The sequence below is a fragment of the Doryrhamphus excisus genome, linkage group LG12 (assembly GCF_037039965.1).
Source record: "Doryrhamphus excisus strain RoL-2023G ecotype Guam linkage group LG12, RoL_Dexc_Guam_v1.1, whole genome shotgun sequence".
Classification (NCBI taxonomy): Eukaryota; Metazoa; Chordata; class Actinopteri; order Syngnathiformes; family Syngnathidae; genus Doryrhamphus; species Doryrhamphus excisus.
In genome coordinates this window covers 19,873,416-19,900,848 of record NC_136368.1, presented here as the reverse complement: position 1 = coordinate 19,900,848, position 27,433 = coordinate 19,873,416, and the positions used below count along the sequence as shown (strand labels likewise).

Genomic DNA, 27,433 nt, shown 5'->3' with positions numbered 1-27,433 from the left:
TCAAAGCTCAGCTGGGATAGGCTCCAGCCTACTCTTGACCTGAAATATGTATAAAAAAATTGATGGATCGTTTTCTATTCAGGTTCATCTTACTTTTGACTTTTTTACGTTTTTGAAGTTTCTTCAAACACAAAATATTACTGACGTTAGTGCAACCCAGAGCTCCTCATATGGGCTGCAGATAGAACGCGGACCTACGCAACTGGAAGTCCTCGGGATCACTTGAGAGTGTGGCATGAATTAGACATTAAATTAAACAAAGCGTTTGACGCAGAAGTATGAAGTTTATGATAACACTGTAGAAAAAGGTGCACAATCTGGAAGATCTAGAAAGCTTTATATGCACGTTATTATGTGTAGCTGCTCTTTTGGAGTCCACAACTCAATACAAAGCGGCGAAAATGAACATAATAGATTCCCTTTAATCGTGTTGTGTTATAATTGTCCTACATCCCCATCGCCAATTGAATAATGTTAGTGATATCAGTGCAACTTAATACATACGCAGATGTCCAATATATTGAGTTTATTGAAAAAGTTAATTATAAGAAGACATCAAATTGTATTGAATGACATCAAATCAGTCATATGACGATGCTAGAGTGATGTGTGCCTCTTTCATCCAGGAATGTACGCTTCCTCTCCTCTCTCTTACCCACCATTCCCGGAAACACATGAATAAATAAGCATTATTTCGATGTGCTGCTGTCAGTGTATGGCGGATGTCACAAGGAGCCAAGTGAAGACTTCGTCCAGCAACGCTGCTTCCTCTTGGGCTTTGCTGTCACTCTCTCGCTAATTTCATCCGACAGATTCTGTACTTAAGTTTCAGCTCGTTAAGGAGAAGCGGCATCTTCCAGAACGGAATTTCCCAAATATTAATTGCTAAATTTGTGTTTGCTAATTGAATAAAAGTTTTTTGTAGTACTGTGGCTGTCAGGTTAGAAGAATCGCAGAATGAGCTGATGTGCCGCGTGGAGATGTGAGGAAAAGCATGCCGTGTATGTGAAAATATGCATTATTCAGTAACATTCTACTTTTGTGAGTCTCTACCAAGCACCAAAAAGCGATAAGATGAGTATCAGTTTTGGAACTGAGCCACAACACACCATTAGCTCATGTAGATACGTAGATGCTCCACAGAATCTACTTCACACCTGGCTTTGGAGGCCCACCTACACAAAGGAGACTCTGTAATGAATCTCCGTATTGCTGGATGTGTGCTGATGGAGGCTAACCCACATATGTACAAAGCTACCTTTGTGTCATGGGTGGGTGGGTGGGGGGGGGGGCACCATGTTTCTTCCAGTATATCTTCTCAAGGGACAATACACCAGAAACACAACATGGATATACTGTACATATAGTGTTGGTGAGCCAAAACGTTACAGTACATGTCAATGAACTGCAGCTTCCCAATTCCCAACAGCACTCGTGCAGCCGCAGACCATGGCACCACCTTAACTGGAGGCAAGACATAATTATCTTGGAATTTATAGTACTTGTGTTACCTGGTTCTACCATATCTTACTTATTGTGTAGAAGTATGGAGTAATAATAACTATAAAAGCAATCTTCACTCGCTAAATGTACTGCAAAAAAGGCTAGTAAGGATAATTCATAATGCCGCCTACAGAGAACATACTAACTCCTTATTTGTAAAATCACAAATACTTCAACTTGCTGATAATTAAATTAAATTAAATTAAATTAAATTAAATTAAATTAAATTAAATTAAATTAAATTAAATTAAATTAAATTAAATTAAATTAAAAAAACTTAAACTATATTAGGAAAGCAGGAAGTGAACAAATCTAACAGTTACTGATTGCAAAAATAAAAAAAACATTAAAAAATTTAAAAATTTAAAAATTTAAAAATTTAAAAATTTAAAAATTTAAAAATTTAAAAATTTAAAAATTTAAAAATTTAAAAATTTAAAAATTTAAAAATTTAAAAATTTAAAAATTTAAAAATTTAAAAATTTAAAAAAAAATTAAAACAATTAAAAAATGTAAACATTTTAAACATTTTAAACATTTTAAACATTTTGAAAATTTAAAAAAATACAAAAAAATTAAAAATAAAAATTACAAATTAAAAAATGTAAAAAAATTTAAACATTTTGAAAATGTAAAAAAAATAAAAAAATATTAAAAAAAACTTAAACTAGGAAAGCAGGAAGTGAACAAATGTAACAGTTACTGATTGTAAAAGTACCAGATGGAGGGGTAGGATTTAATAAGCTTTGCTTCTTCCTACTCCTTTCGGACATGTGGAACTGTGAACTGATTATGTGATGCATTCAATTGCAATCTGATGCCTGTTAAAATGAAATAAAACCATTACCATAATTCTTATTTTCATTAGGAAGTAAAACTGTGTACCATTTGGTCCACCCAGCATTGGACAGTCGGCCCTAATTTGCCTTGTGCCTCCTCAGCCCGAGGCGGATCTTCTCAGGTATTGTGTGCACCAGGCCCCCTGCCGCCTGGCCCCAATGTCGAGGTGCAGTGCACCTGTTTTAAATACTTTACCTACATAAACCAACATCGATGAGTGCATAGAATAAAAGCTTTGTACTGCAAATGTTTAGTAAAAGTGAGAACTGTGACGGATCCTGAAAGTATTAATGCTGCATTTTAATACATTTGACAGAAAATAAGTAGTAATAAGTATCAAAGTAGTAACTAAGTATCCGGTTTCTTTGCAGAATTCTTCCTGGAGCTGCTGGAGAACACCGAGAGGTCCTTGAATGAGATGTTCGTACGGACTTACGGCAAGCCTTATATGCAGAATGCTGAGGTGTTCGAGAACCTTTTCGCCGAGCTGAAACGCTATTACACGGGAGGGAACGTCAACCTGGAGGAAATGCTCAACGACTTTTGGTCTCGATTGCTGGAGCGCATGTTCACGTTGCTCAACTCGCAGTACGTCATCACTGAGGACTACTTGGAGTGTATCAGCAAGTACACTGACCAGCTCAAGCCCTTTGGAGATGTGCCCCGGAAGCTGAAGGCGCAGGTCACCCGGGCGTTCGTCGCTGCTCGTACTTTCGTCCAAGGACTCTCTGTTGGCCGGGAGGTGGCTCAAAGAGTTTCCAAGGTAAACATATTATCTTTGTTCCACTTTTCTGACCTATAAATGTTGTTAGAATGTTGTACTCTTGTTTTAAACGATGCCAAAGTTTCAGATAATGAGTTTTTACACATTTGGAAGTGAGCCCTGAAAGAAGTTTGGGATGGCTCAAAACGCTCAGTTTCAAAAGGCGTGGTAAAACTGCCCCTTTGTGATGTCACAGAGTGGTAGACTTCCTTATATGGGCACGTCTGTAAAGTCTCTGCAGTCCCCCAAGCTGTGCTCCTAACTGTTTCTTTTTTGTAAGTCATGGAGCAAAAGCGTTTGAATACAGGGAGCGGGGTTACTTAGTCCTTTCCCACCACAATTAGTGGCTAATTAGACGTTACTGATGCTGTAGAAAACCCTAAAATGCTAAAGCTACTTACGCCTTGAAGTAGCCTCGTCTCTTGAGAAACTTCGGACTGTCCAGTCTCTACTTCCGGATCAGATTCGGCTGTATGGCTGTATGTTAAAAGCGGACATTTTATATAAATAAATCGCCTATGCTGTTTATCAACTCACCCCCGGAATGGCCGTGCCTGGAGGCGGGCTGTGGGTGGAATACATTAAAACAGACAGTTTTCCCGGGAAGCACGAAATCCAAAGAAATACAGCTGAATAGGTGCCAGTCATGAGGAATGAGAAAACTCGTGATGAGCTTGTCACTAATCGGAAATCACAGGAGGTACTTATCTTGTATATTTCTTAACTGGGTGTTAAGTTGCTGTGTGATGATTTTAGCATTCTATCAGAGATGACACCATGGATCAGACTGTTATATCGAGTAACGACCTCCTGTGATTTCTGACGAGTTGACAAAGCTCGTCGTGAGTTCCCTTATAGCTTGCGATTGGGTCCATCGCCGAAGAAAGAGCGACTGTATTTACACAATTAGTAGTACATCTGTAGTATAGGCAATGTCACAGAATTAGATCATAGTCATAATTGTTTTGTTCCAAGGATGCATGGAGAAACTTGTTTGTCGGCGATGCATTCATGTCACAGTAAAGCGTCAGAATGTGTGTGTGTGGGGTGTGTGGGGGGGGGGGGACTACATTTGCCTCTGTTATGCTAGAACATTTAACAGAATTATTGAACAAAGTTATCACTGGTATTTTTATATATTTCTCCAGAGTAATGGGGTAAAATGTTCTTTTTGTGGGGTCCCTCAGGACTCTATCTTTGGTCCCTTTTTGTATGCATTTTTTTCCCCTCATAACAAAGCTCCTGCGTGAAGATGTTAAAATATAACATACAACTACAACATGAAAGTATAAAAAGAAAAAGTAGATGTGCATACTGTATCAGTACAATCAAGATATCAAATAAAAAAATCGCAGTATTTCTTCAGTTTTGCTCAATAGTTCCGTTTACAAGTATTCTAAAGCAGCCTTCCCAAGGATTATCATGACTCATAACTCATCTGCATCTACGTTCTATTCAGACAGGCATTTACGCTCTGAAATCATGCCTGACTGATTGCTGGTTTCAGACTACAAAATTTGGCTCTTAGTTTACAAAGCATTCAGTGTTCTGGCTCTTTTAATTCCACTATCACGTCTCTTGCCTGAAGGGGGAAACCTCTATGTACTTTGAGAAAGGACATGGAGTATAAATTATAGAACAGTTACGCCTGCTGATCTTGGATGTTGTTTTTGAAACTACATTGGTTTTAGTGTGCTGGTAAACACTTTTTGGATGTAGTTTTGGATCACAGGATGCTGCAGAAACTCTGGCACAAGATTTCATCCCAAAAAACATCAAATGTACTATTTTATTTTTAATAATTTAGGATATGCTTCTGTTTGTAGCTACTCTGTATCCGTGAGTAGTATTTTGTGTATCCCGAGATTTAAATAACCGCGTATTTCCTGGTAGAAATGAAGCACTAAAAATACGCCACATTTCCAACAATTGACGCAGTTCAGTTCAACTTGCAATTGTATTTTATTATATGTTAGTACAGTAAACCTCGGATATATCGGACTCGGATATATCGGAAATTCGCTCACAACGGACAGATAAAAAGGAACCAATTTTTTTGTAATGCATTTCCAATAAAAATTCATTGCATATATCGGATTTTTTATAACGGATTTCGCCTATTTCGGACAAAATCTCCAGTCCCGTTCCAATGCATTTCCATTAAATTTTCCTCGCATATATCGGATGGCCGCATCATGGCGCTCCGATTCGGCGAATCGTGACAGGCCGCTATAAGACGTCATTTGCAGCATATACGCATTTACGCATATACCGGTTATAAATCCGATATATGCGTAAAACGGACATTTTCCGGTATACGCATATAACGGATTTCGCTTATATCGGACAAAACCAGTGGGAACAATTGAATCCGATATATCCGAGGTTTACTGTATATTGTTAACTTGTTTTTTTTTTTTTTTTTACACGTCTCATGTTCCGGAAAATGCTCCCTAAGTGTTACATAAGTGTGTATGTAACGGTTTTAACAGTTTGACCCTGCGAAAAATTTGCTTTCTATTTTCACTTTCCATTATTCCTTTCCAAATTGGAACACCTTGGAAGTCAACCAGCATCGACTAGCGTGCACTGGAACACATGGAAATGAAGACATGATTTCGCCTGGTTCCTTTTTCTTTAATCTTACACCGCACGTGATGAAAACTGCAAACACTCCTGGGGTAATATGGTATATAAGCAGGAGCAGCATTAAAGTGGCGTTACATCAAACAGAATATTAAGGGGTATGTACAACTTAATTATTGCTGCTAGATAGTAAGGGGGAAAGCAGTGACCATCTGTTAGATTATCTGCTGTGTTCCATTGAAATATTTTAAGCTATTTAAATGAAATTAGTCAGAGCAAGGAGGAACTGTTTACAGTAAAATAAATAAATCAATAAATAAAGCATATTTAATAAAAAAAAAATTCATTCATTTTCTACCGCTTATCCTCACAAGGGTCGCAGGGGGTGCTGGAGCCTATCCCAGCTGTCTTCGGGCAAGAGGCAGGGTACACCCTGGACTGGTGGCCAGCCAATCACAGGACACATATAGACAAACAACCATTCACACTCACATTTGGAGTCGCTAATTAACCTAGCATGTTTTTGGAATGTGGGAGGAAACCGGAGTACCCGGAGAAAACCCACGCATGCACGGGGAGAACATGCAAACGCCACACAATTCCGAGGGGAATTGAACCCTGTTCTCCTAGCTGTGAGGTCTGCGCGCTAACCACTAGACCGCCGTGCCGCCCCTGAAAATACAGTAAAAATGAATTCAACCTGATGAAAATGAATACGCGGTGTAGTGTGTGTTGATGCAACCGCTCATAATAATAATAATAATAATAATAATAATAATAATAATAATAATAATAATAATAATTATTATTATTATTATTATTATTATTATTATTATTATTATTATTATTATTATTATTATTATTATTATTCATTTTGAATGAATTTTAGGGGCGGCACGGCGGGCTAGTGGTTAGCGCGCAGACCTCACAGCTAGGAGACCAGGGTTCAATTCCACCCTCGGAATTGAACCCTGTGTGGAGTTTGCATGTTCTCCCCGTGCATGCCTTGGTTTTCTCCGGGTACTCCGGTTTCCTCCCACATTCCAAAAACATGCTAGGTTAATTAGCAACTCCAAATTAAATAATAAAAATATTATTATTATTAATAATAATAATAATTAAAGTCTGCATTGACTGCATGTGTGACCTGTTTGAACTAATGGTGCACTAATGAGCCAAGTTCAGACACGGCGATCACTCAATATCCATTACTCCGACACCTCTAAGTGAGTCCTAGAGGCTCATGGAGGCCCACAGAGAAGACATGACCACCTCTCAAATGTCTCCCAGTGTCCCCTTCCCTCTTTGCGGGCAGATGAAACTCACTACTGCACTTTCGACTGATTCCTGGTGTGTGGACACCATCAGAGATTAGATTTATGAACGTGTGTGCGAAAGACCCATGTGAGCACATGGCGGCTGTGCTTAATTCATCCTCAAGATATATGACAGGCTGGGAGGAGCGAGGGGAGCTCATCTTCTCGTTTATTGTGAAGAGCGGGCCCGTGGGTGACACGTGTTTTACTCCGAGAGCAGGTGGTTCTCAGTAGAGAGAGACAATCTTGTATCTGCAGTGTGAGGCAGCTCCGCTGCTGTCTCCTCTCAGCTGGAACGAGAGAGAGCGTAGGCCGGGAAAAAGCATATGGGACATGAAAGTTGACGTCCCATATGAAATAATGTCAAGTTCAGAGTAAAAGCTGGACGAAAATGTTTTAAGTAACATTTTAACCATCATACATGTGTAAAAATACATTGTATAAGATCTAATATTTAATACTAACAAAAAGGACAAATAAATTTTTCTCATAACAAATCATGTAAACGCAAAACTATTTATAAATAATACATTTTATGGTAATGGTAATGGTTTTATCTCACTTGAACATGCATCAGATTACAATTGAATGCATCACATAATCAGTTCCCAGTTCCACATGTCCAAAAGGAGTAGGAAGAAGCAAAGCTTATTAAATCCTACCCCTCCATCTGGTACTTTTACAATCAGAAACTGTTACATTTGTTCACTTCCTGCTTTCCTAATGTAGTTAATTTTTTTTTTTTTAATTAAAATGTAATTATTATTTTTGTAAACGCATCCTTATCATTGATGAGGCCACGGCCAATTTAGATCCAAGATCAAAGGAGTTTACTTTCAACTTGTGACACTCAATGAAATGGTAATGGTAATGGTTTTATCTCAATTGAACATGCATCAGATTACAATTGAGTGCATCCTATAATCAGTTCACAGTTCCACATGTCCTACTTCTCCATCTGGTACTTTTACAATCAGTAACTGTTACATTTGTTCACTTCCTGCTTTCCTAAAATATTTTTTTATTTTTTCTTATTTAATTTATTTTTTTTATTTAAAAAAATATATATATATTTTCATTTTTTTAAATTTAATTTAATTATATTTTTTTAATTTAAAAATATTTTTTTTAATTGTTGTACGGGGTCATTTTCTTTTTCAAACATGGAAAAAAGTGAAAAATTAAGATGTTTCTAACATGAAATCATTCTTGTGTGGTCCTAAATATAATACTAAATATCATATCATAAAGTGATTATTCCTAACCAAAATGGTGAAATTGGCATAAAAACGCATTGATTCTAGTATGGGTCATTTTTGACCCACTTATGAAAGAGTGCAGAGTCCAGTCACTCGTGCATCTAAGGGTTAAAATAGTTCTACTGCCGTCTTGTGTAGTCGCCTTCAGTCACCGCCATTAATGCCAGTATGTTTTGGACCTGACACTAATTACGAAACCCTGCGGTTTATTGAATAAAGGTGCTAATTACAACATTTACCGCCAAGTGACGATGACGTGTTCTCGCACTGTGTGCTCTCGCAGGTAAGCAGCACTCCAGCATGCATGCGAGCGCTGACAAAGATGTCGTACTGCCCCTTCTGTCAAGGCATGCCCGCCATTAAGCCCTGCAAGAACTACTGCCTCAACGTGATGAAGGGCTGCCTGGCCAATCAAGCTGATCTGGACACGGAGTGGAACCATTACATCGGTAAGTGACACACGACTCTGTGACACGTAAGTTGATGAAACTAGAAAACTTTGTAGTGAAGGACTGAAATATGAACTTTGTCAAGCATATCCGATTAAAGTGAAGATCGGACTGTATCTGTATTATATTTTTCGACATTTTTCGACTGGTAATGATGTCGCCAAACAAGTCATGATGGTTCCACAGACAAGCAACAAGCACAGTATTTTGGGGGGTCTGGGATTATTTCAAAGTCTGCTTTGTAAATATGCAATTTGTAATGCGGCTCTACTTAAATAGTAGCTTATAAAGCTGAAAGAAACCAGTCCAGCTGCACATGCTTTACTGGGATCACAAAGCAGCTGCACGTGGTGACAAACAGGAAAAAGAAAACCAAAATAAGAAACAGAAACAATGTGAAAACTAAGGAAAGCTAAATCTAAAGTCACGTGGACATAGCAAGGCGTTTTCCATCGATACATCGCTACGGGTGCAATGTTTTGGCACTTTTTATGAACCGTGTATTGCATATTGCGGTATTTGTCTTATTTTGCACAAACGGTAACCGCGTTTACATGAGGAGTTTTTCTCTTTCCGAATGGAATCTTTTGAATGACCTTTCCAAAAGCAATGGTATACATGGAAAGGAATATTCCAATGGCGTGTCTCCATGCGCCGCTATAATCAACCAGAATAGTCAATGGGGCATGCCCAGAAAAACGTAAAACTCAGGTATACCTTTTGGTTGTTAGGTTGCTGTGTGATGAGTTTTGTGTTCTTAGTAAGATGACCTAGTGAGTACACTGAAAGCTGTTCTATACTATAGAACAATGTCGAGTGCATTATTGCCCACTTTTAGTGCAGTTCGGCGCAGGATCGGATATATGGATAGTCCGGTTATATCGGTATTTTTTCCGACTCCCGAGAATATAGTCTCGATATAACGAGACTTTACTGTATAAGTCCTTTTCCGTGAGTCACATCCTGCTAATTGAATATTGATGAGAGCAGATGGGCCGCACTAATATCCCCATCTTGTCAATTTGTCAACTTGTCAAAGTCTGCGTATAATCGACAAATGTAACCATTGAAACAGACTTTCTCGTCGCGTGACAAGATATTTATTCTTCAATGGATTCGTCGTCTCTGCCGCCGTCAAGCCTGACGGGAGGGATTTGTAACAGCGGCGGAGGTGTTAATGTCAACTTTAGCGAGGAGATGCTCCCGCTGAGCTGAGACAAAGACCGCCCGACATCAATGTAACATTTATTTATTAATTTCACACATCATGAAAGGTCTTAACAAAGATTATTCCGGCAGGTAGGATGTCATGTTGCAGCGACACAATAAAGGGTGACTGGGCTTGACAGCCTGTGGCAAGGAAAACACTGAAATCCCATCGTGAGGTTAGAAGCTCTTCCTTGAAGTCGCACCATTACCGCATGCTCTCAGAGGGTTACCTCAGGTCGTTTTTAGCAGTAAAGAAGAGGACAAAGCATCAAAGTGCACATGTTTTATCTACCTATCAGTCAGGGCTGTGTGCTTACACGGACCAGACGACTTTTAAAACTTGGATTCACGGCTTCCTTTCTTGTGCTTCTTCTTGCAGACTTCTTTATATTAAACGTATGCGGTGTTGTGCCTGGACCCTGCAGTGGGAAAGAAATATATTTTCACCTACACATTTAATTCATTTTCTCAGTGAGAAATGGGAAAAGCAAAAGGAACATGGATGGTTGGAGCGCTATTACTTATGGTTCTGATCTATTTTATCGCATTTATCTTCAGCCAAAACGTCCTTTGATGATCTTTTCATAAAGACGGGTTTCTCTGCGGTAGGAGGAGAGAATACACTCCTGATCAAAATTTGAAGACTAGTTGAAAAGAATTTACATTTTACAGAGGTTCTGAGTCAAGCTTCAAAATGGAAAAAGAAGCAATGGGAGTGAGACGAGGGTATGCAGCTGTTTTCAGGGGAGAGGCGGGGCTGGTGATCGCGGTGCACATATAGACAAACAACCATTCACACTCACATTCATACCTATGGACAATTTAGATTCTCTAACAAACCTTTGCTGGAGTATCTGAGAGAAGTCACACATGAGACACCGTGCAAACTCCAAATAGACCTGCATTGCAAATAATGAAATACTCCAATACCCAAGGGTTAGCGCGAGGAGATTAAGTAGTGCCAACGCTAATTGCTGAGTAGCACCAGCTGCCAGGCTCCCGGAAGTCTAAGGAGGACAGAGAACGCAGGAAGTACCAAGCAACACAGTAAGTATAGATCTTGGACTGAGACATTAGCCACGTTTACATGGACCCAAATAGTCCAATTCCATTCGGGTTATTTGATCAAAGGGAAAGAATGTAACCTTTGTATACACCTCATTCCCAAATAAAAGTGCCAATCAAAATGAATATATAATCGGATTCATTGGGGTGGAATATTCCTTTCCCCAATCCGATTGAGGTATCTTGTACCCGCTCAATCGGAAAGTTGTCAGACTGCGTTCTTTTTCTTCTTCTGTTGTTTATTGGCGGTTGGCAAGCAGCTTTCGTGTGCATTAGCACCAATCGGCACTGGACTGCTAAGGAAAGTTTGTTTTTGATTCAAACTAAATTCCAAGACTGGACGAAGGAAAAACTGGCAATACGGAGTTATTCCAACAAGTGAAAGAAAAACTCCAGGAAGTCGGTATCACGTGATGTTGGTGTTTACGTTTTAATGGGCATGCCCCATTGACTATTCTAGTTGATTATACGCGATTGGAATATTCCTTTCCATGTATACCATTGCTTTCGGAAAGTTCATTCGGAAAGAGAAAAACTACTATGAGTAGAGTACCTTAATTTCCGGTGTATAAGCTGCTACTTTTTTCTTAAACTTTGTTTTTCTTAAACTAAGTTTTAATCTGATGACATCTTTATTTCAGAACAACGACTAATTGTTTAAAAATTGTGCCACTTTTGTTAGCTCTTTCTTTGGGCAGTGGCCAATCAAGAGCTTTCAGTGTACTCACTAGGTCATCTTCCTAAGAACACAAAACTCATCACACAGCAACCTAACACCCAAAAGGTATATCTGAGAAATTGTATTGCAATTGTATTGTTTTGTGTGTGTGTGTGTGTGTGTGTGTGTGTTGGCACGACGGAAATTTTTAATCGAGCCGAACAACAATTTACACCAATTTGTATTGAGTTTACTTCGTATTTCTTAATAATATAAATATTTCTTTGTTCAATCTGATCTTGGTAGCATATGCTAGCCAGTGGTCATGTTCTCATATTTTTTGGGGGTTGAAAAAAATCGAATCTTGAGCCAGTGACATGCATTCGCTTTAATATTCTCAAAAGAAAGATGCCTTTGTGCCAGATTGTTCTTCTATTTATCGTGCTATTGTTAAATTAAAGTCCTTGTGTGCACACACACTTGTTTTTCTTGGCCTGGAGCAAAGGATTAATTAGACAAGCATATTAAAATTTATCTATAAATTGTGTTTAATACACATGGGTGATGAGCTGTGCCAAGGTTTTATAAAATTTTAATCCATTACTGTCACTTTTATCATTTTGGTTTCATTTCACTTTTTTTAATAAATAGTGTGCGGGATGAATTTTTAGTAGGTCGAGATTTATACGGTGGACACAATGCATCTGCAGGAAATTGAATGAATCTGTTGAAGCATCAAACTATAGCTTTCAACTCTGAAGTCACATTTTAACATACGGAACTGACATCCATCCATTTATCCATTTTCTATGCTGGAGCCTATCCCATCAGATTACAGATTGAGTGCATCCTATAATCAGTTCACAGTTCCACATGTTCAAAAGGAGTAGGAAGAAGCAAAGCTTATTCAATCCTACCCCTCCATCTGGTACTTTTACAATCAGTTACAGTTACATTTGTTCACTTCCTGCTTTCCATAATACAGTTTAGGTTTTTTTTTTGGTTTTTTTATACTGTACCTCGTACCGAAGTACAATGTGATAGCTAATTGGTTATTTTTAGCCTTATGCATTATTTTAGCTGTTTGAAGATGAACTATATCAGCAAGTTGAAGTATTTGTGATTTTAGAAATAAGGAGTTAGTATGTTCTCTGTAGGCGGCATTATGAATTATCCTTACTGGCCTTTTTTGCAGTACATTTATATCGAGTGATACATTTTGCTTTGTTCAATATTGAAATATTTCTGGCCACCTTATGTTGTACTATATTTGTAATATGAGGTTTCCAGCTCATATTTTATCTATTATATCTATCTATTATATCATATATTATCTATTTTATCTATTATATCTATTGTGATCCCCAGAAATGTAACTGTCATAGGACTGTAAAAGAAGTCAACCATTAATAAGTTAATACAACAAAACAGGCTGTTTGAGCTAACATTGCATTCTGCTGAAAAAATACACCCAAATCCAAAGAAAAAGCACAAAACACAGTTCATCGTTTTAATGCTCGCCGAACTGAGCTGCAGTGATGTAGTCTGCCGTTTGCCGTGACGTGTCCGTGCAACATTTTTTTGCCAAATTGTTTGACATTTGGGGTGTTGAACACTTTAGGAACGATCCGTATGTGCATTATTTATCATTTTCACATTTATCTGTACAGTCATTTAACCGAGCATGAGTGTAATTCTAATCTGTATGTCTTTGCTCGTGTTACACTCACTAAATCGCATCACAATTAATCACACAGCAGATTAAATGGGCTCTGCTGAGTAGCCGCTCTTAAATCCATTTGTTCCTGTTGGACTGCAAATCCTTGCTGAGCTCGCCTGTTCTGCGAGACAACAAATGCTTTGTGCATTAATTATAACAACACATTTTTTATTAAACAATTCCTTGTACAACCATGAAACAGAAATACTACGGTTCTGGTTTTATTGTATGGGACTGGTTGGTAAAAGTAAAAGAATTAGTGGGATTAGAATTGAATTACGTTAATTAGATGATGACCACATTAACACGTGGTGTCAGTCGTTAATCTGTGCAATGCTGACCTTGGCTGGGATAAGAACGACATGAAATTTAGAATATTTACCTGATATCATATCAATGTGTCATTGGACATTTTGGACTGTGGATGTTTTTCAATGAACCAGATTTTGGCTTTTAAAGGCTATGATTTTTTGTTTACAATAAATTGCCTCCTCCAAAATGTATTTTTCATTTTCATTTTGGGTCTCTACTTAGAACCTCCTTAAGATCCATCCCTTTATTTTCTATGCCGCTTATCCTCATAAGGTATGCTGGAGCCTATCCCAGCTGACTTCGGCCGAGGTACGGGGTAGGTTGCCAGCCCACTCTTTTACGCGGTAGAAAATTATTGAGTGAATGAGTGTATTAAAGTTGTAAGGTCCAGTCCAGGATGTACCCCACCTCTCATCCAAAGACAGCTGGGATAGGCTCCAGCATCTCCGCGACCCTCGTGAGGATAAGCGGTAGAAAATGAATCAATGAATAAGTGTATCGAAGTTGTAAGGTCCAGTCCAGGATGTACCCCACCTCTCATCCAAAGACAGCTGGGATAGGCTCCAGCATCCCCGCGACCCTCGTGAGGATAAGCGGTAGAAAATGAATCAATGAATAAGTGTATCGAAGTTGTAAGGTCCAGTCCAGGGTGTACTCCGCCTCTCGCCTAAAGATAAGACAGCTGGGGTAGGCTCCAGCAACCCCGCGACCCTCGTGAGGATAAGCGGTAGAAAATTAATGAATGAATGAGTGTATTAAAGTTGTAAGGTCCAGTCCAGGATGTACCCCACCTCTCATCCAAAGACAGCTGGGATAGGCTCCAGCATCCCCGCGACCCTCGTGGGGATAAGCGGTAGAAAATGAATCAATGAATAAGTGTATCGAAATTGTAAAGTGCAGTCCAGGATGTACCCCACCTCTCATCCAAAGACAGCTGGGATAGGCTCCAGCATCCCCGCGACCCTCGTGAGGATAAGCGGTAGAAAATGAATCAATGAATAAGTGTATCGAAGTTGTAAGGTCCAGTCCAGGGTGTACTCCGCCTCTCACCTAAAGATAAGATAGCTGGGGTAGGCTCCAGCAACCCCGCAACCCTCGTGAGGATAAGCGGTAGAAAATTAAAGAATGAATGAGTGTATTAAAGTTGTAAGGTCCAGTCCAGGATGTACCCCACCTCTCGCCTAAAGACAGCTGGGATAGGCTCCAGCATCCCCGCGACCCTCATGAGGATAAGCTGTAGAAATTGAATTAATGAATAAGTATATTGAAGTTATAAGGTCCAGTCCAGGGTGTACAACGCCTCTCGCCCAAAGATAAGATAGCTGGGGTAGGCTCCAGCACCCCCGCGACCCTCATGAGGATAAGCTGTAGAAATTGAATTAATGAATAAGTATATTGAAGTTATAAGGTCCAGTCCAGGATGTACCTCGCCTCTCGCCTGAAGTCAGCTGGGATAGGCTCCAGCATCCCTGCGACCCTCGTGAGGATAAGCGGTAGAAATTGAATTAATAAGTATATTGAAGTTGTAAGGTCCAGTCCAGGGTGTACTCTGCCTCTCGCCCAAAGATAAGATAGCTGTGGTAGGCTCCAGCAACCCCGCGACCTTTATGAGGATAAGCGGTAGAAAATGAATGAATGAACAAGTGTTGTAGTTGTAAGGTCCAGTCCAGGGTGTACCCCACCTCTTGCCTGAAGACAGCTGGGATAGGCTCCAACATACCTCTGCGACCCTAATGAGGATAAGCGGTATAGAAAATGGATGGATGGAAGTTGTAATGCATATTAGAGTAAATTTCCAGTATAATGTGAGTATCTCATTGCCAGGCCGAGTATCCAGGTTTTTGCTAATATAAATATGGTCACCCTAGTTTAATTAATCCCAGGTTGTGACCTATTTTTGGGGCTAGGCAGTGTATTTGAATGTGTATATAGAATATTCACCCAGGTCCCAACCCATATGAAATCATGGGTATCGTGTAAAAGTTGCATAGCTCTGATATTCCTAATGAATTCTAGTTTTAAAAGTTTTTGATGACCGTTGTCAGCAGAAAGTATTTATTAGACCCTCACTTAGAATACAAGCCTCGTCCCGCTGATGCGTGGTAAATTATGCATCGGTTTGTGTAATCAATTGAAGAGTCGGAACTCTCGAGGAACAAAAAAGATGCTGACAATTAGAGCTGCAACAATGGATGAGTCATGGGATTGAATTCATCGACAACTATTTTGTTATCCCATTCATTGTTTTTTTTATTTAAAAACGTACAAATCCTCTGATTTCAGCCTCACAAATGTGAATATGTTGTGGACCAAAGCATTAACTGTTTGTGTTTAGTTCATATTGATTTGGTCTATCTAGGGCAGGGGTCTCAAACACGGGCCCCCGCCTTGATATGAAAGTTTAATGTTAGTGCGGCCCGCGCATGTTTGATATGGATGCTGTATGGTATCATGTACCCAGAAAAAATTATTACGTTTGATTAATGTTCATGTTAAAGGTTAAATAACTGTTAATAGTTATCCTCCCTATCCGTGTGGAAGTGGTAAGTTTTTGGCTATTTAAGTTTAAAGGAAATAACTTGAAGGCTACCGTTTAGGTCGCTAGCTCTCTAGTTTGCGAGTTAGCATGTGTCTCAAGACCCTGCAGTTGCGCAATATGTTGTAAATAAAAAGAGTATAAATGTGACTATAGTCGTGTTTTGTCATGTCTACAGGGCTCTAATAATGCTTTGTTCATTTTAATCTGAAAAAAATAATTTGTCTACCCACAAACTATATGTGGTTTCTTAAGTTTTTATTATTTGCCGTTTTATTATTATTAATATATTTATTTATTACTGATTGATTTTTTTCTTGATTTGTTTATTTTTCATCTTATTTTGTGCAGAAAAATAAAAATTAAGATATTTGAGAACAGTGGAATGTTTTATCAGAGCTTTTATTGTAGAAAATCGGAACCAATGCACTGAAAAAGTTTGTATATTTTTCTGTTTTTAATAAATGCATTTTTTTTTTTTTTTGGAAAACCTAATGCGGCCCAGCTTTGCCCAGACCCTAGCTCCCTAAATTGAGTTTGAGACCCCTGATCTGGGGCCTAACCGACTTTTCCATTAATCGAAACAACAATTTTCAGATTTATCAACTCCTAAAATAATCGTTACTTGCATAGTTGTATAACTTTAAGGAACTTTTTTGATACATCTATCTTACTGCGACCGTCAGTAATTGTACAGAGCACCTTGAATACCGTCCTATGTAAGGTGAAAGACAAGTACTTATCAAGCTGCACTCTCTGTTCATCCGCAATGTGTCCTTCCTGTGTGAAGCCTTAATAATAGATGCTTTTGAACAGCACTGAGCTTGAACAATGGCGCTGAAAACCCATTTCTCTTACACCTCTTGAACTGAATGGGTCTCTGTAATGATTGTTTGTGCTCTTTAAAACTCCTTTACTCAAGACTTTAAAGTATTCTGTAAAGCCAACGGTACTGTATGTATGTAGGTAAGATATACGTACCAATCACAGTTGGTGATGTAGCGAGTGTGAGATCGATTTCCCACCCTGTAGCCGACTCATGATTTACAAGAACCTTAAAGGTTCCAGCGAGATTTGAACTCGTATCACAGGAAACAAAGTCGGGAGAGCTGACCAATATACCATACAGAGCATAATAGTTAACAGTTAATAGTTAACTAGTTAACGCTTCTATGCAATTAACTCCTATTGCTTGGGGTCCGTGGGCTGCAAAACCAAATAACAACCGTGGTCAATTGTTGACACTAGGTCAAAAACCGTTGCCGTTACCAACTGTGGATATTATCGCAACAAAATGTATTTGTTTAATCAGTTGTCAGCATTCAGCAGCTTTATCGACTTCTGGTGATGAACTCAATGTCTTCCGTTATTGAACTCATCAGCCATTTTAATGGTGACTGAGTAGTTTTCTCCTTACCAGATAGCGACGGATCTGTTGTATTGGTTCTCTGATGGCAAAGGTTACACTTAATTGTTCCATGCAGCCATTTTCCTTAAGATCAGTCGCGGTATGGAAACATCAGGAACCACTGGGAGTTCAGTATCTTGCCCAAGGATACTTCGCCGTGAGGATCGAGGATCGATTCAGGTTGGGAGACGCCCATTCCAGTTCCACTGGGGGTGGATAACACTGAGGTGTATACGTATCTCCAGGGTGTTCTCGGGCCTCCTCCTGGCTGTGTAGATTGCTGTTTTGTGGTGGATTATGGTCTATTATTAATCAAACATTACCTTACATTACATTACCTTAACATGGAGTCAGCCACATACTGTATTGAAAAAAAATTCTCCCATTCAGTGTGGAAGTGGTGCATTTTTGGCTTCTCACTTTGTCCTTCTTCCTCGCTCAGTTTCAAACCCTTTTTTTAAGTTTAGAATAATTAAATTCGAGGCTAACTTGTTAGCGCGGTAGCCCTCTCTTATGTGCCTTATGTAGAGATCCTGCATGTAAGAGCTGTAAACAAAGCCAGCAGTAGTGCATAATGTGAGTTATTGTGTCTTATTGTCACATGATGTGTACTATAGGGTTGTTATTTCATGTCTACAGGGCTCTAAACCTGTTTCGGTAAATCATAAACAGGTTTTATTCCAAAAACATGCTAGGTTAATTAGCCACTCCAAATTGTCCATAGGTATGAATGTGAGTGTGAATGGTTGTTTGTCTATATGTGCCCTTCGGTGTACCGAAGACAGCTGGGATAGGCTCCAGCACCCTTGCGACCCTTGTGAGGATAAGCGGCAGAAAATGAATGAATGAATGAATAATTGCGACATGACATTGGTGTTATTAAGAGGTAGATTAACTCGGTTCAATGCCCACTGAAGGCCCCGGTACCAAATGCATCTCCCACTTCTACTAGTGTAGTCACACTCGGCTCATTTTTCATCGGACCACAAAATGAATTCAATTTTACAGACAATGTTTTTAATTCTGCACAAATGCCAGCGCTCGTTCATGTGTCTAAGCAGATGTGTGTTGTATTTAATGGCCCAGGAAAGTGTAAGCAAGTGGAACTATCTGTTGTTTTTGTTTTCCCATCCCAGTTTTTTTTTTTTTTTTTTTTGGGTAATGCCACCATTACTTGGTTGACTGAACCACAGATGAGCTGCAGAAGCCAAATTGCACCACTGCTATTTTTCATCCATGTGAGTTCCCCACAGACAAACTAGCCTGTTGGCTTTTCTTATTTGTTCTTGTCTGGTGCAGCTTCGTCGCCCCGACATAAGTGGACATCAATCCCGATTAAAAAAAAAAAAAATCAAAGAGTAGCTATTGTGATGTTGTTTTAAGTGGGGCACCTATTGGTAAAGCTGGAGTAGATTGTGTTGCTTCAGCTCCGTATTCGTGAGACAATATGAGTTTCAGATGTTGTCTTTAAAAGCCCTTAAGCTTAGAATATTGTACCAGATCTGAATGGCTGTTTGTGCATGATAAAAAAAAAAATTCGCAATTGGATGTGAGCCTATCTTAGAAATTTGTCTGAGAGTGGCCGTCATGCTTTTGTGGTCCATAGCTCTTAAATAAGAGACATTTGTTCAGTGGCGGTCCATGTCTTCAGTGTCTCGGATAAGTTTCAGCAAGCATCATCGGTCATAATTATCTTTATTCTTCTTCACTTAGCATAATGTCTTCCCAATTGTCTCGTTTGACCTAAATTGCCATGAAATGCTCTTACTACTTTTTGCATCAAGCTAAAGCCGAATGGCGGTGTCAACAGATGTTCAAACAAAGCGCAGCGAAGGTCAGCGTCAATAAACACATGGCGACGACTCGTCATCATCGGGCAAGTTCATACTTTTTTGCTCTCCTGATGAAGGTGTCGTTTACACTTACAGACTTCACGGCTGCAGCGCCACTGAAGTGATACTTCAGAAAACCATTTGGCAGCGACGCAGGCCCTGTATTACACTCTCACAGGCGCATCACAAGCTTATTCCCATCCACAGTGTCAATAAACACAAGTGGGTTTTTTTTTTAAGGCATGCACATAATTGACAAGTAAATGGAACAGGAGCTGATCTGAACAGCAGGGACAGCAGTGCTCACATATGTTACTATAATGACCCAAATGGAAGCTGGAGCCTATCCCCGGTGGTGCATGACACTATTCAATCAGTACTAGTCGGTGTTGAATAGCACTGATACTAACTCAGTCAAAAGGCAGCCATGTTTGCATGGTACCAAAAAAAACTGCCGGGTTCACTTTCAGTGCAGTACAAACCACACTAGTAGTGGTAAAACAGAACTATTTCAATGACTCAAATAACACTACTTCTTTCTACTGTAATCTAATCTGCAAAATTGCTTTTTTCATAGTAAAGGTTGCCGACCCGTGTTAGTAATACATTGCATGAGTCCAACTGTGTTGTTAGTGTGTTTTTATCACAAAATGTTTTGTTTTGTTAGCAGCTTGCTAATACTGTACATGTGGGCAAGGGGGTAAAATTGCTTTTTTCATAGTAAAGGTTGCCAACCCCTGTGTTAGTAATACACGGCATGAGTCCAATGTGTGTTTTCATCACAAAATGTTTTGTTTTGTTAGCAGCTTGCTAATACTGTACATGTGGGCAAGGGGGTAAAATTGCTTTTTTCATAGTAAAGGTTGCCGACCCCTGTGTTAGTAATACACTGCATGACTCCAGCTATGTTCTTAGTGTGTTTTTATCACACAATGTTTTGTTTTGTTAGCAGCTTGCTAATACTGTACACGTTTGTAAGGGGATAAAATGGCTTTTTTCATAGTAAAGGTTGCCGACCCCTGTGTTAGTAATACACTGCATGACTCCAACTATGTTCTTAGTGTGTTTTTTATCACACAATGTTTTGTTTTGTTAGCATCTTGCTAATACTGTACATGTGGGCAAGGAGGTAAAGTGGCTTTTTTCATAGTAAAGGTTGCGGACCCCTGTGTTAGTAATACACGGCATGAGTCCAACTGTGTTCTTAGTGTGTTTTTTTATCACAAAATGTTTGGTTTTGTTAGCAGCTTGCTAATACTGTACATGTGTGCAAGGGGGTAAAATTGCTCTTTTTCATAGTAAAGGTTGCCGACCCCTGTGTTAGTAATACATTGCATGAGTCCAACTGTGTTCTTAGTGAGTTTTTATTACAAAATGTTTGTTTTGTTAACAGCTTGCTAATACTGTACATGGAAACAGAGCTCTGTCGCCCGTCTATGATGTCATCAGCAGGTGACTTTGTAGGTCTTTGCTAACTGACACAGTTATGCCACAACAATGTTAACACAAAATGCGTGTTTATATAGGCACATATATCAGTAAAGAAGTGATAAATGATCATTTAAGGTTCCTTTTCCCTTGACTGAAGACGTGATTGTTGACAAAGACGGCGATGTCACAGCGAGACAACAACAGACACAGTCGCCGTGTTTTGCCAGAAGTCATTTCTTCAATTCAGTATTGGTTTTTCCCACCATCTTATGCTGGCACTTGAAACTTTCTTTGGCTCCATTTTGTGTTATTTTCAGCATGTGATGAAAAGAAAAGCAGACACTTGAGGTGGGAAACACTATTTAATTCAATAAATAACTCCTGGCAAAAACACAAAGGTGGTGTCCGCATTCATCTCACGGCCATGTTGTGTCTTTGTCAGCAATCACATCTTCAGTAAAGGTAAAACATGAACTGAAATGTCAGAGATCAGGAGGATCAGGAAGACCTGGGTTCGAATCTCTGCTTCTCTGCGTGGAGACATGTATGCTAGGTTAATTGGCGACTCCAAAATGAATGTGAGTGTGAATGGTTGTTTGTCTATATGTGCCCTGTGATTGGCTGGCGACCAGTCCAGGGTGTACCCGCGACCCTGAGGTTTACCTTCATGGTAAATAGCCTTTCACTTGTGTATGTAGCACAATTACCTACTGATGCAACTGGGGGTTCAGTATCTTGCTCAAGGGTACTTCGACATGATCATGGCAGGACTGAGGATTGAACCAACAACCTCCTACCACTTGAGCCACACCACCACCACCCCTTCATAGATAGGTTTTTGTGTCTCACACAAAAAAATTCCAACTCTTCTGGCGTGTAGCACTGCAGATAATGATGCTCCTGTTTAAGTCCCTTACATATTGACTGACATGTGCATGCAGACTGAAGGAAGGACATTTTAGACCATTTTAAAATCCCAACAAGACGTTTTTTTTTTTTTCCCTCATTCCTCAAACATATCCTGGGAAAAGTAGACATCTGGTGCTAAGATATTGTTATTTGAAGTCTTCATCGCTGCGAAACGCTCCATTTTTAGTGAGTTGCTTTTAGTTGGAAGTACCACTTGAGACGCAATCCTGCATCGGCATACATACCCGATGGGGTTTAGTGCACATTAAAAGATGATCATTTTCAGATTTTAGCAGCTTGATTGTAAAACTGTACCGAGGGACATATTGAATTTGTGGATGTACCGCACTGAAATGAAACTAAGAAGAGTTCAGTGAATGCAACATGAGATTTTTACCCCCAAGTTTGCCAGCTTGTACCTCACTGAAACTTTTTTTTTTTTTGTTCTTTTAGCCTCGGGAATGTGTGTTCTTAATATAACACAATTGAAACTGTTTCTAAAAGGTGGTTTTCTGACTTGAAGCGCTGAAAACAAAATAGACAGTCATGGCGAGCGTCCAGTGTTCAAAAGGAGCTCTGGCTGGAGTCCACACAATGACATTAATGAGGCGTTGACCTTCTTGTAGCGCCTGCAGCTGGTTCGACGAGGCTGGTTGGCTTTTTCATTAAATCAATGACTCAAAAGTGATTTTTTTTTTTGCATGCAGCCAAACCACATTTGCTTAGCGTGAACAGGTCAATCAGCATAAAAAATTAATTTGTCCTGAAAAGCGTCTATGGCTTATTATTGTGTGTGTGTGAAAGGAGGCAAATGGCAATGTTTTAATTCTGCTATTTGGGGTTTTTATTACAAAAATGAAGATGTAAATGGAATATTTGCATTTATTATGTATTGTTTAGGCTGCACGACGGACAAGTGGTTAGCACGCAGACCTCACAGCTAAGAGAAATTAATTTTAATTTTAATTTTAATTTTAATTTTAATTTTAATTTTAATTTTAATTTTAATTTTAATTTTAATTTTAATTTTAATTTTAATTTTAATTTTAATTTATTAAATGTATTAAAATTAAAATTAATACAATAAAGTTTAAAACTTAAATGTGCCCTGTGATTGGCTGGCCACCAGTCCAGGGTGTATCCAACTTCTTGCCCGAAGACAGCTGGGATAGGCTCCAGCACCCCCACGACCCTTGTGAGGATAAGTGGTAGAAAATGAATGAATGAAAAACTTAAATTACATTATGAAAGCAGGAAGTGAACAAATCTAACATTTACCTTTACCTTACCTACCTTATTTACTTACTGACCTTCAATTTCCAACAGGTTGACAAGGTCATTGTGAGTACACTGATAGCTCGTAATTGGCTCCTGCCAAAGAAAGAGCAACTGTTGTGGTGTTTGAGATGACCCGCTGACTCATTGCAACACCTAAATTAGGACAGAAACTCCAGCAAAAGTAACCAAAATTTTAAAAAAAAAATCTGTATTATGGAAAGCAGGAAGTGAACAAATGTAACAGTTACTGTAAAAGTACCAGATGGAGGGGTAGGATTTAATAAGCTTTGCTTCTTCCTACTCCTTTTGGACATGTGGAACTGTGAACTGATTATGTGATGCATTCAATTGTAATCTGATGCATGTTCAAATGAAATAAAACCATTACCATTACCAAATTGTCCATAGGTATGAATGTGAGTGTGAATGGTTGTTTGTCTATATGTGCCCTGTGATTGGCTAGCGACCAGTCCAGGGTTTACCCCGCCTCTCGCCCGAGTCATACGTTCCCTACTCCTGTAATAGAGAAAACGATGAAAATCACACGATGATTGTCTTCAATTTGAAAATCTTCCCAAAATGTTGTTTTTTTTTTCATTTGCAAAAAGTAGACACATCCTGGGAAAAGTAGACATCTGCCGCTAAGATATTGCCGTTTGATGTCTTTATATCTGGCAAATGCTCCATTTTTTAGTTATTATATCATTCTGTGTTAACATTTCAGTTTAAATCAAATTTCTTTAAACTGCAATTCCACTTATTTCTGTGTTTTTTTTTTCATAACCAGATGCCATGCTGCTGGTGGCTCAGAGGCTGGAGGGTCCGTTCAATATTGAATCCGTCATGGAGCCCATTGATGTTAAGATCTCAGAGGCCATCATGAATATGCAAGATAACAGTGCCCAGGTCTCCTACAAGGTATGTCAAAGTTTCGGTAAATTGCCGAGAGTTACTCCTGTGTAATTTAACACATTCTTATTAAGTCCAAGTTTAGGATTTTTGGATGGAAATCACATGTTGGGTTGGTTGGATAATCTTAGGGTGCGTTTACACGAGAAGTAAAAAGAGTTTCATGTACAGATTGACATCCGTTCTTCCATTTTCTATCATTATGACGGTTATGGTTCAGCTGGAGCCTACCCCAGGATTAAAATCAATGCGTGTTTTCTGTTCGCCACTTGGGACACACCCACAGGGACAAGTAGCTTACCTTTTTGGAACAATGCACCACAATGACGTGATAATCACAGGCCTCCAGGTGAAACCCCACACATCCACTCTGTGGGGCAGTGAAGAGCGGCAACAACAACGGAGAGAATTCTGACAAGCTGGATGTCAGATCCAGAGAACAATCGGCGGCCAGAGGGATTCACGTCGATTCGCGGTACCAATATACCGCCCGTCTTTTTTAGGCTCTTCAACAGGAAAAACAAACCGGAGGAGGAAACTACAAGGAAGAAATATTTACATAAATAACCACCTCACCAAATGTGAGCCAGAAAAAGGAGAGGCTGACGTCATTGCAGTGGCCCAATGAATTGTTGCTCAGACGCACTGCAGTATGGGAAAACCTTAAGAGCTGCTTTTTTCCATTTTTACACTCACATTGGTACATGTTTGTATATTTGTCGGCTACATCTTTTGAGTGTTAAGTTGCTTTGTGATGAGTTTAGTGTCATTTTCTAAGATGACACCGTGACTCAGATGTTATATGTACTGACTTTCTTCGCACAAATTACACTAATGTTTGATCTCTGATATTTATTTCAAATTGTTGAATAATAGTCTAATATGGGACCTTTAATATTTGTCTTACTGACACTACCGCTCAAAAGTTTGGGATCACTTGCAAATTTCTTTGATTTCCAAAGAAAAACACATTTTCATGCATTTCACAAACAATTAAAATTAATCAGATGATTTTCAAAGAATGATGTATCAATCTTTTGGTATGGTTGCTAATCAAAGTTAATCTTGTTGTTAACTACTCCCTTCAGAGAGCAGCACAAACTGGGTCTAACAAGGACAGAAAAACGATGCGCACAAATTACACTAATGTTTGATCTCTGATATTTATTTCAAATTGTTGAATAATAGTCTAATATGGGACCTTTAATATTTGTCTTACTTACACTACCGCTCAAAAGTTTGGGATCACTTGCAAATTTCTTTGATTTCCAAAGAAAAACACATTTTCATGCATTTCACAAACAATTAAAATTAATCAGATGATTTTCAAAGAATGATGTATCAATCTTTTGGTATGGTTGCTAATCAAAGTTAATCTTGTTGTTAACTACTCCCTTCAGAGAGCAGCACAAACTGGGTCTAACAAGGACAGAAAAACGATGCGCACAAATTACACTAATGTTTGATCTCTGATATTTATTTCAAATTGTTGAATAATAGTCTAATATGGGATCTTTAATATTTGTCTTACTGACACTACCGCTCGAAAGTTTGGGATCACTTGCAAATTTCTTTGATTTCCAAAGAAAAACACATTTTCATGCATTTCACAAACAATTAAAATGAATCCGATGATTTTCAAAGAATGATGTATCAATCTTTTGGTATGGTTGCTAATCAAAGTTAATCTTGTTGTTAACTACTCCCTTCAGAGAGCAGCACAAACTGGGTCTAACAAGGACAGAAAAACGATGCGCACAAATTACACTAATGTTTGATCTCTGATATTTATTTCAAATTGTTGAATAATAGTCTAATATGGGATCTTTAATATTTGTCTTACTGACACTACCGCTCGAAAGTTTGGGATCACTTGCAAATTTCTTTGATTTCCAAAGAAAAACACATTTTCATGCATTTCACAAACAATTAAAATGAATCCGATGATTTTCAAAGAATGATGTATCAATCTTTTGGTATGGTTGCTAATCAAAGTTAATCTTGTTGTTAACTACTCCCTTCAGAGAGCAGCACAAACTGGGTCTAACAAGGACAGAAAAACGATGCGCACAAATTACACTAATGTTTGATCTCTGATATTTATTTCAAATTGTTGAGTAATAGTCTAATATGGGATCTTTAATATTTGTCTTACTTACACTACCGCTCGAAAGTTTGGGATCACTTGCAAATTTCTTTGATTTCCAAAGAAAAACACATTTTCATGCATTTCACAAACAATTAAAATTAATCAGATGATTTTCAAAGAATGATGTATCAATCTTTTGGTATGGTTGCTAATCAAAGTTAATCTTGTTGTTAACTACTCCCTTCAGAGAGCAGCACAAACTGGGTCTAACAAGGACAGAAAAACGATGCGCACAAATTACACTAATGTTTGATCTCTGATATTTATTTCAAATTGTTGAATAATAGTCTAATATGGGACCTTTAATATTTGTCTTACTTACACTACCGCTCAAAAGTTTGGGATCACTTGCAAATTTCTTTGATTTCCAAAGAAAAACACATTTTCATGCATTTCACAAACAATTAAAATGAATCAGATGATTTTCAAAGAAGGATGTACATTTTTGCATAGAGGCTTACTATCAACAACTGTCAGTCCTCTGCATCAATCTCCTGGTATGGTTGCTAATCCAAGTTAATCATGTTGTTAACTACTCCCTTCAGAGAGCAGCACAAACTGGGTCTAACAAGGACAGAAAAACGATGCGCAACCGTGCAAGAAGACAAATATCTCAGAGTGTGTAGTTTAAGACAAAGATGCCAAAGATGCCAAACACCAGTCTCAGTATCAAGAGTGAAGCGGTGACTTTAGGATGCTGGACTTTAAAAAAAACAAGCCATATCTCAGACTGGCAAAAAAAAATTCCAAGTGATCCTAAACTTTTGAGCGGCAGCGTATGTATTATTGTTGATTTTTGTGTTGTCGGCGCCGTACTCATGTCGTAAAACATGTATTTTGGGCATACGAGTTGTTATATATGTTATGATATTCAGAGCCGCTTGAAAATCCATGTATGGAAAAACAGTACATATCGGTACTACATTGGTGCTGGGAACGTGTAAAGCCGGTTTTACAGTATTTCATGGCTTTTATTGTGTTTTCCCAAACCCACTAAATTGCTGCCAGAAGCAAAAAATGTTTAAAAATGTAGTTTTTTTTCCACTTTTATTGGGCTGTCTCATACAATAAATAGTTTTTTTTTTATTGTATACAGTACTGGATGTAGTGTTTTTTCAAAAGCTGTAAAGTTAAATACCACATTGGTCAGAGTCCAGCTGAATCACCTACAGCATCACCGTGGTCGACTCCGCATGACACGAAGCGGCCCATTTTACCAGCAGTCTGTTGTTCAACGAATAGCACAACGCTAACAAAACATGTTTTTTTTCCCGTGTTTTTCTCCCTCCAAAGTCATTTCA

The 27,433-nt window shown here is 38.7% G+C and overlaps 1 protein-coding gene across 2 annotated transcripts in view; it reads left to right on the top strand.

The window, feature by feature from the left end:
- The window catches only part of gpc6b (glypican 6b), a 91,398-nt gene that overhangs the window by 27,260 nt on the left and 36,705 nt on the right, over nucleotides 1-27,433 (top strand). For both annotated transcript variants that reach the window (XM_058082978.2, XM_058082976.2), the window contains exons 3-5: nucleotides 2,715-3,106; nucleotides 8,551-8,716; nucleotides 23,862-23,992. In XM_058082978.2, coding sequence (XP_057938961.2) covers nucleotides 2,715-3,106; nucleotides 8,551-8,716; nucleotides 23,862-23,992 — 689 coding nt within the window. The remainder of the gene's footprint in view (nucleotides 1-2,714; nucleotides 3,107-8,550; nucleotides 8,717-23,861; nucleotides 23,993-27,433) is intronic.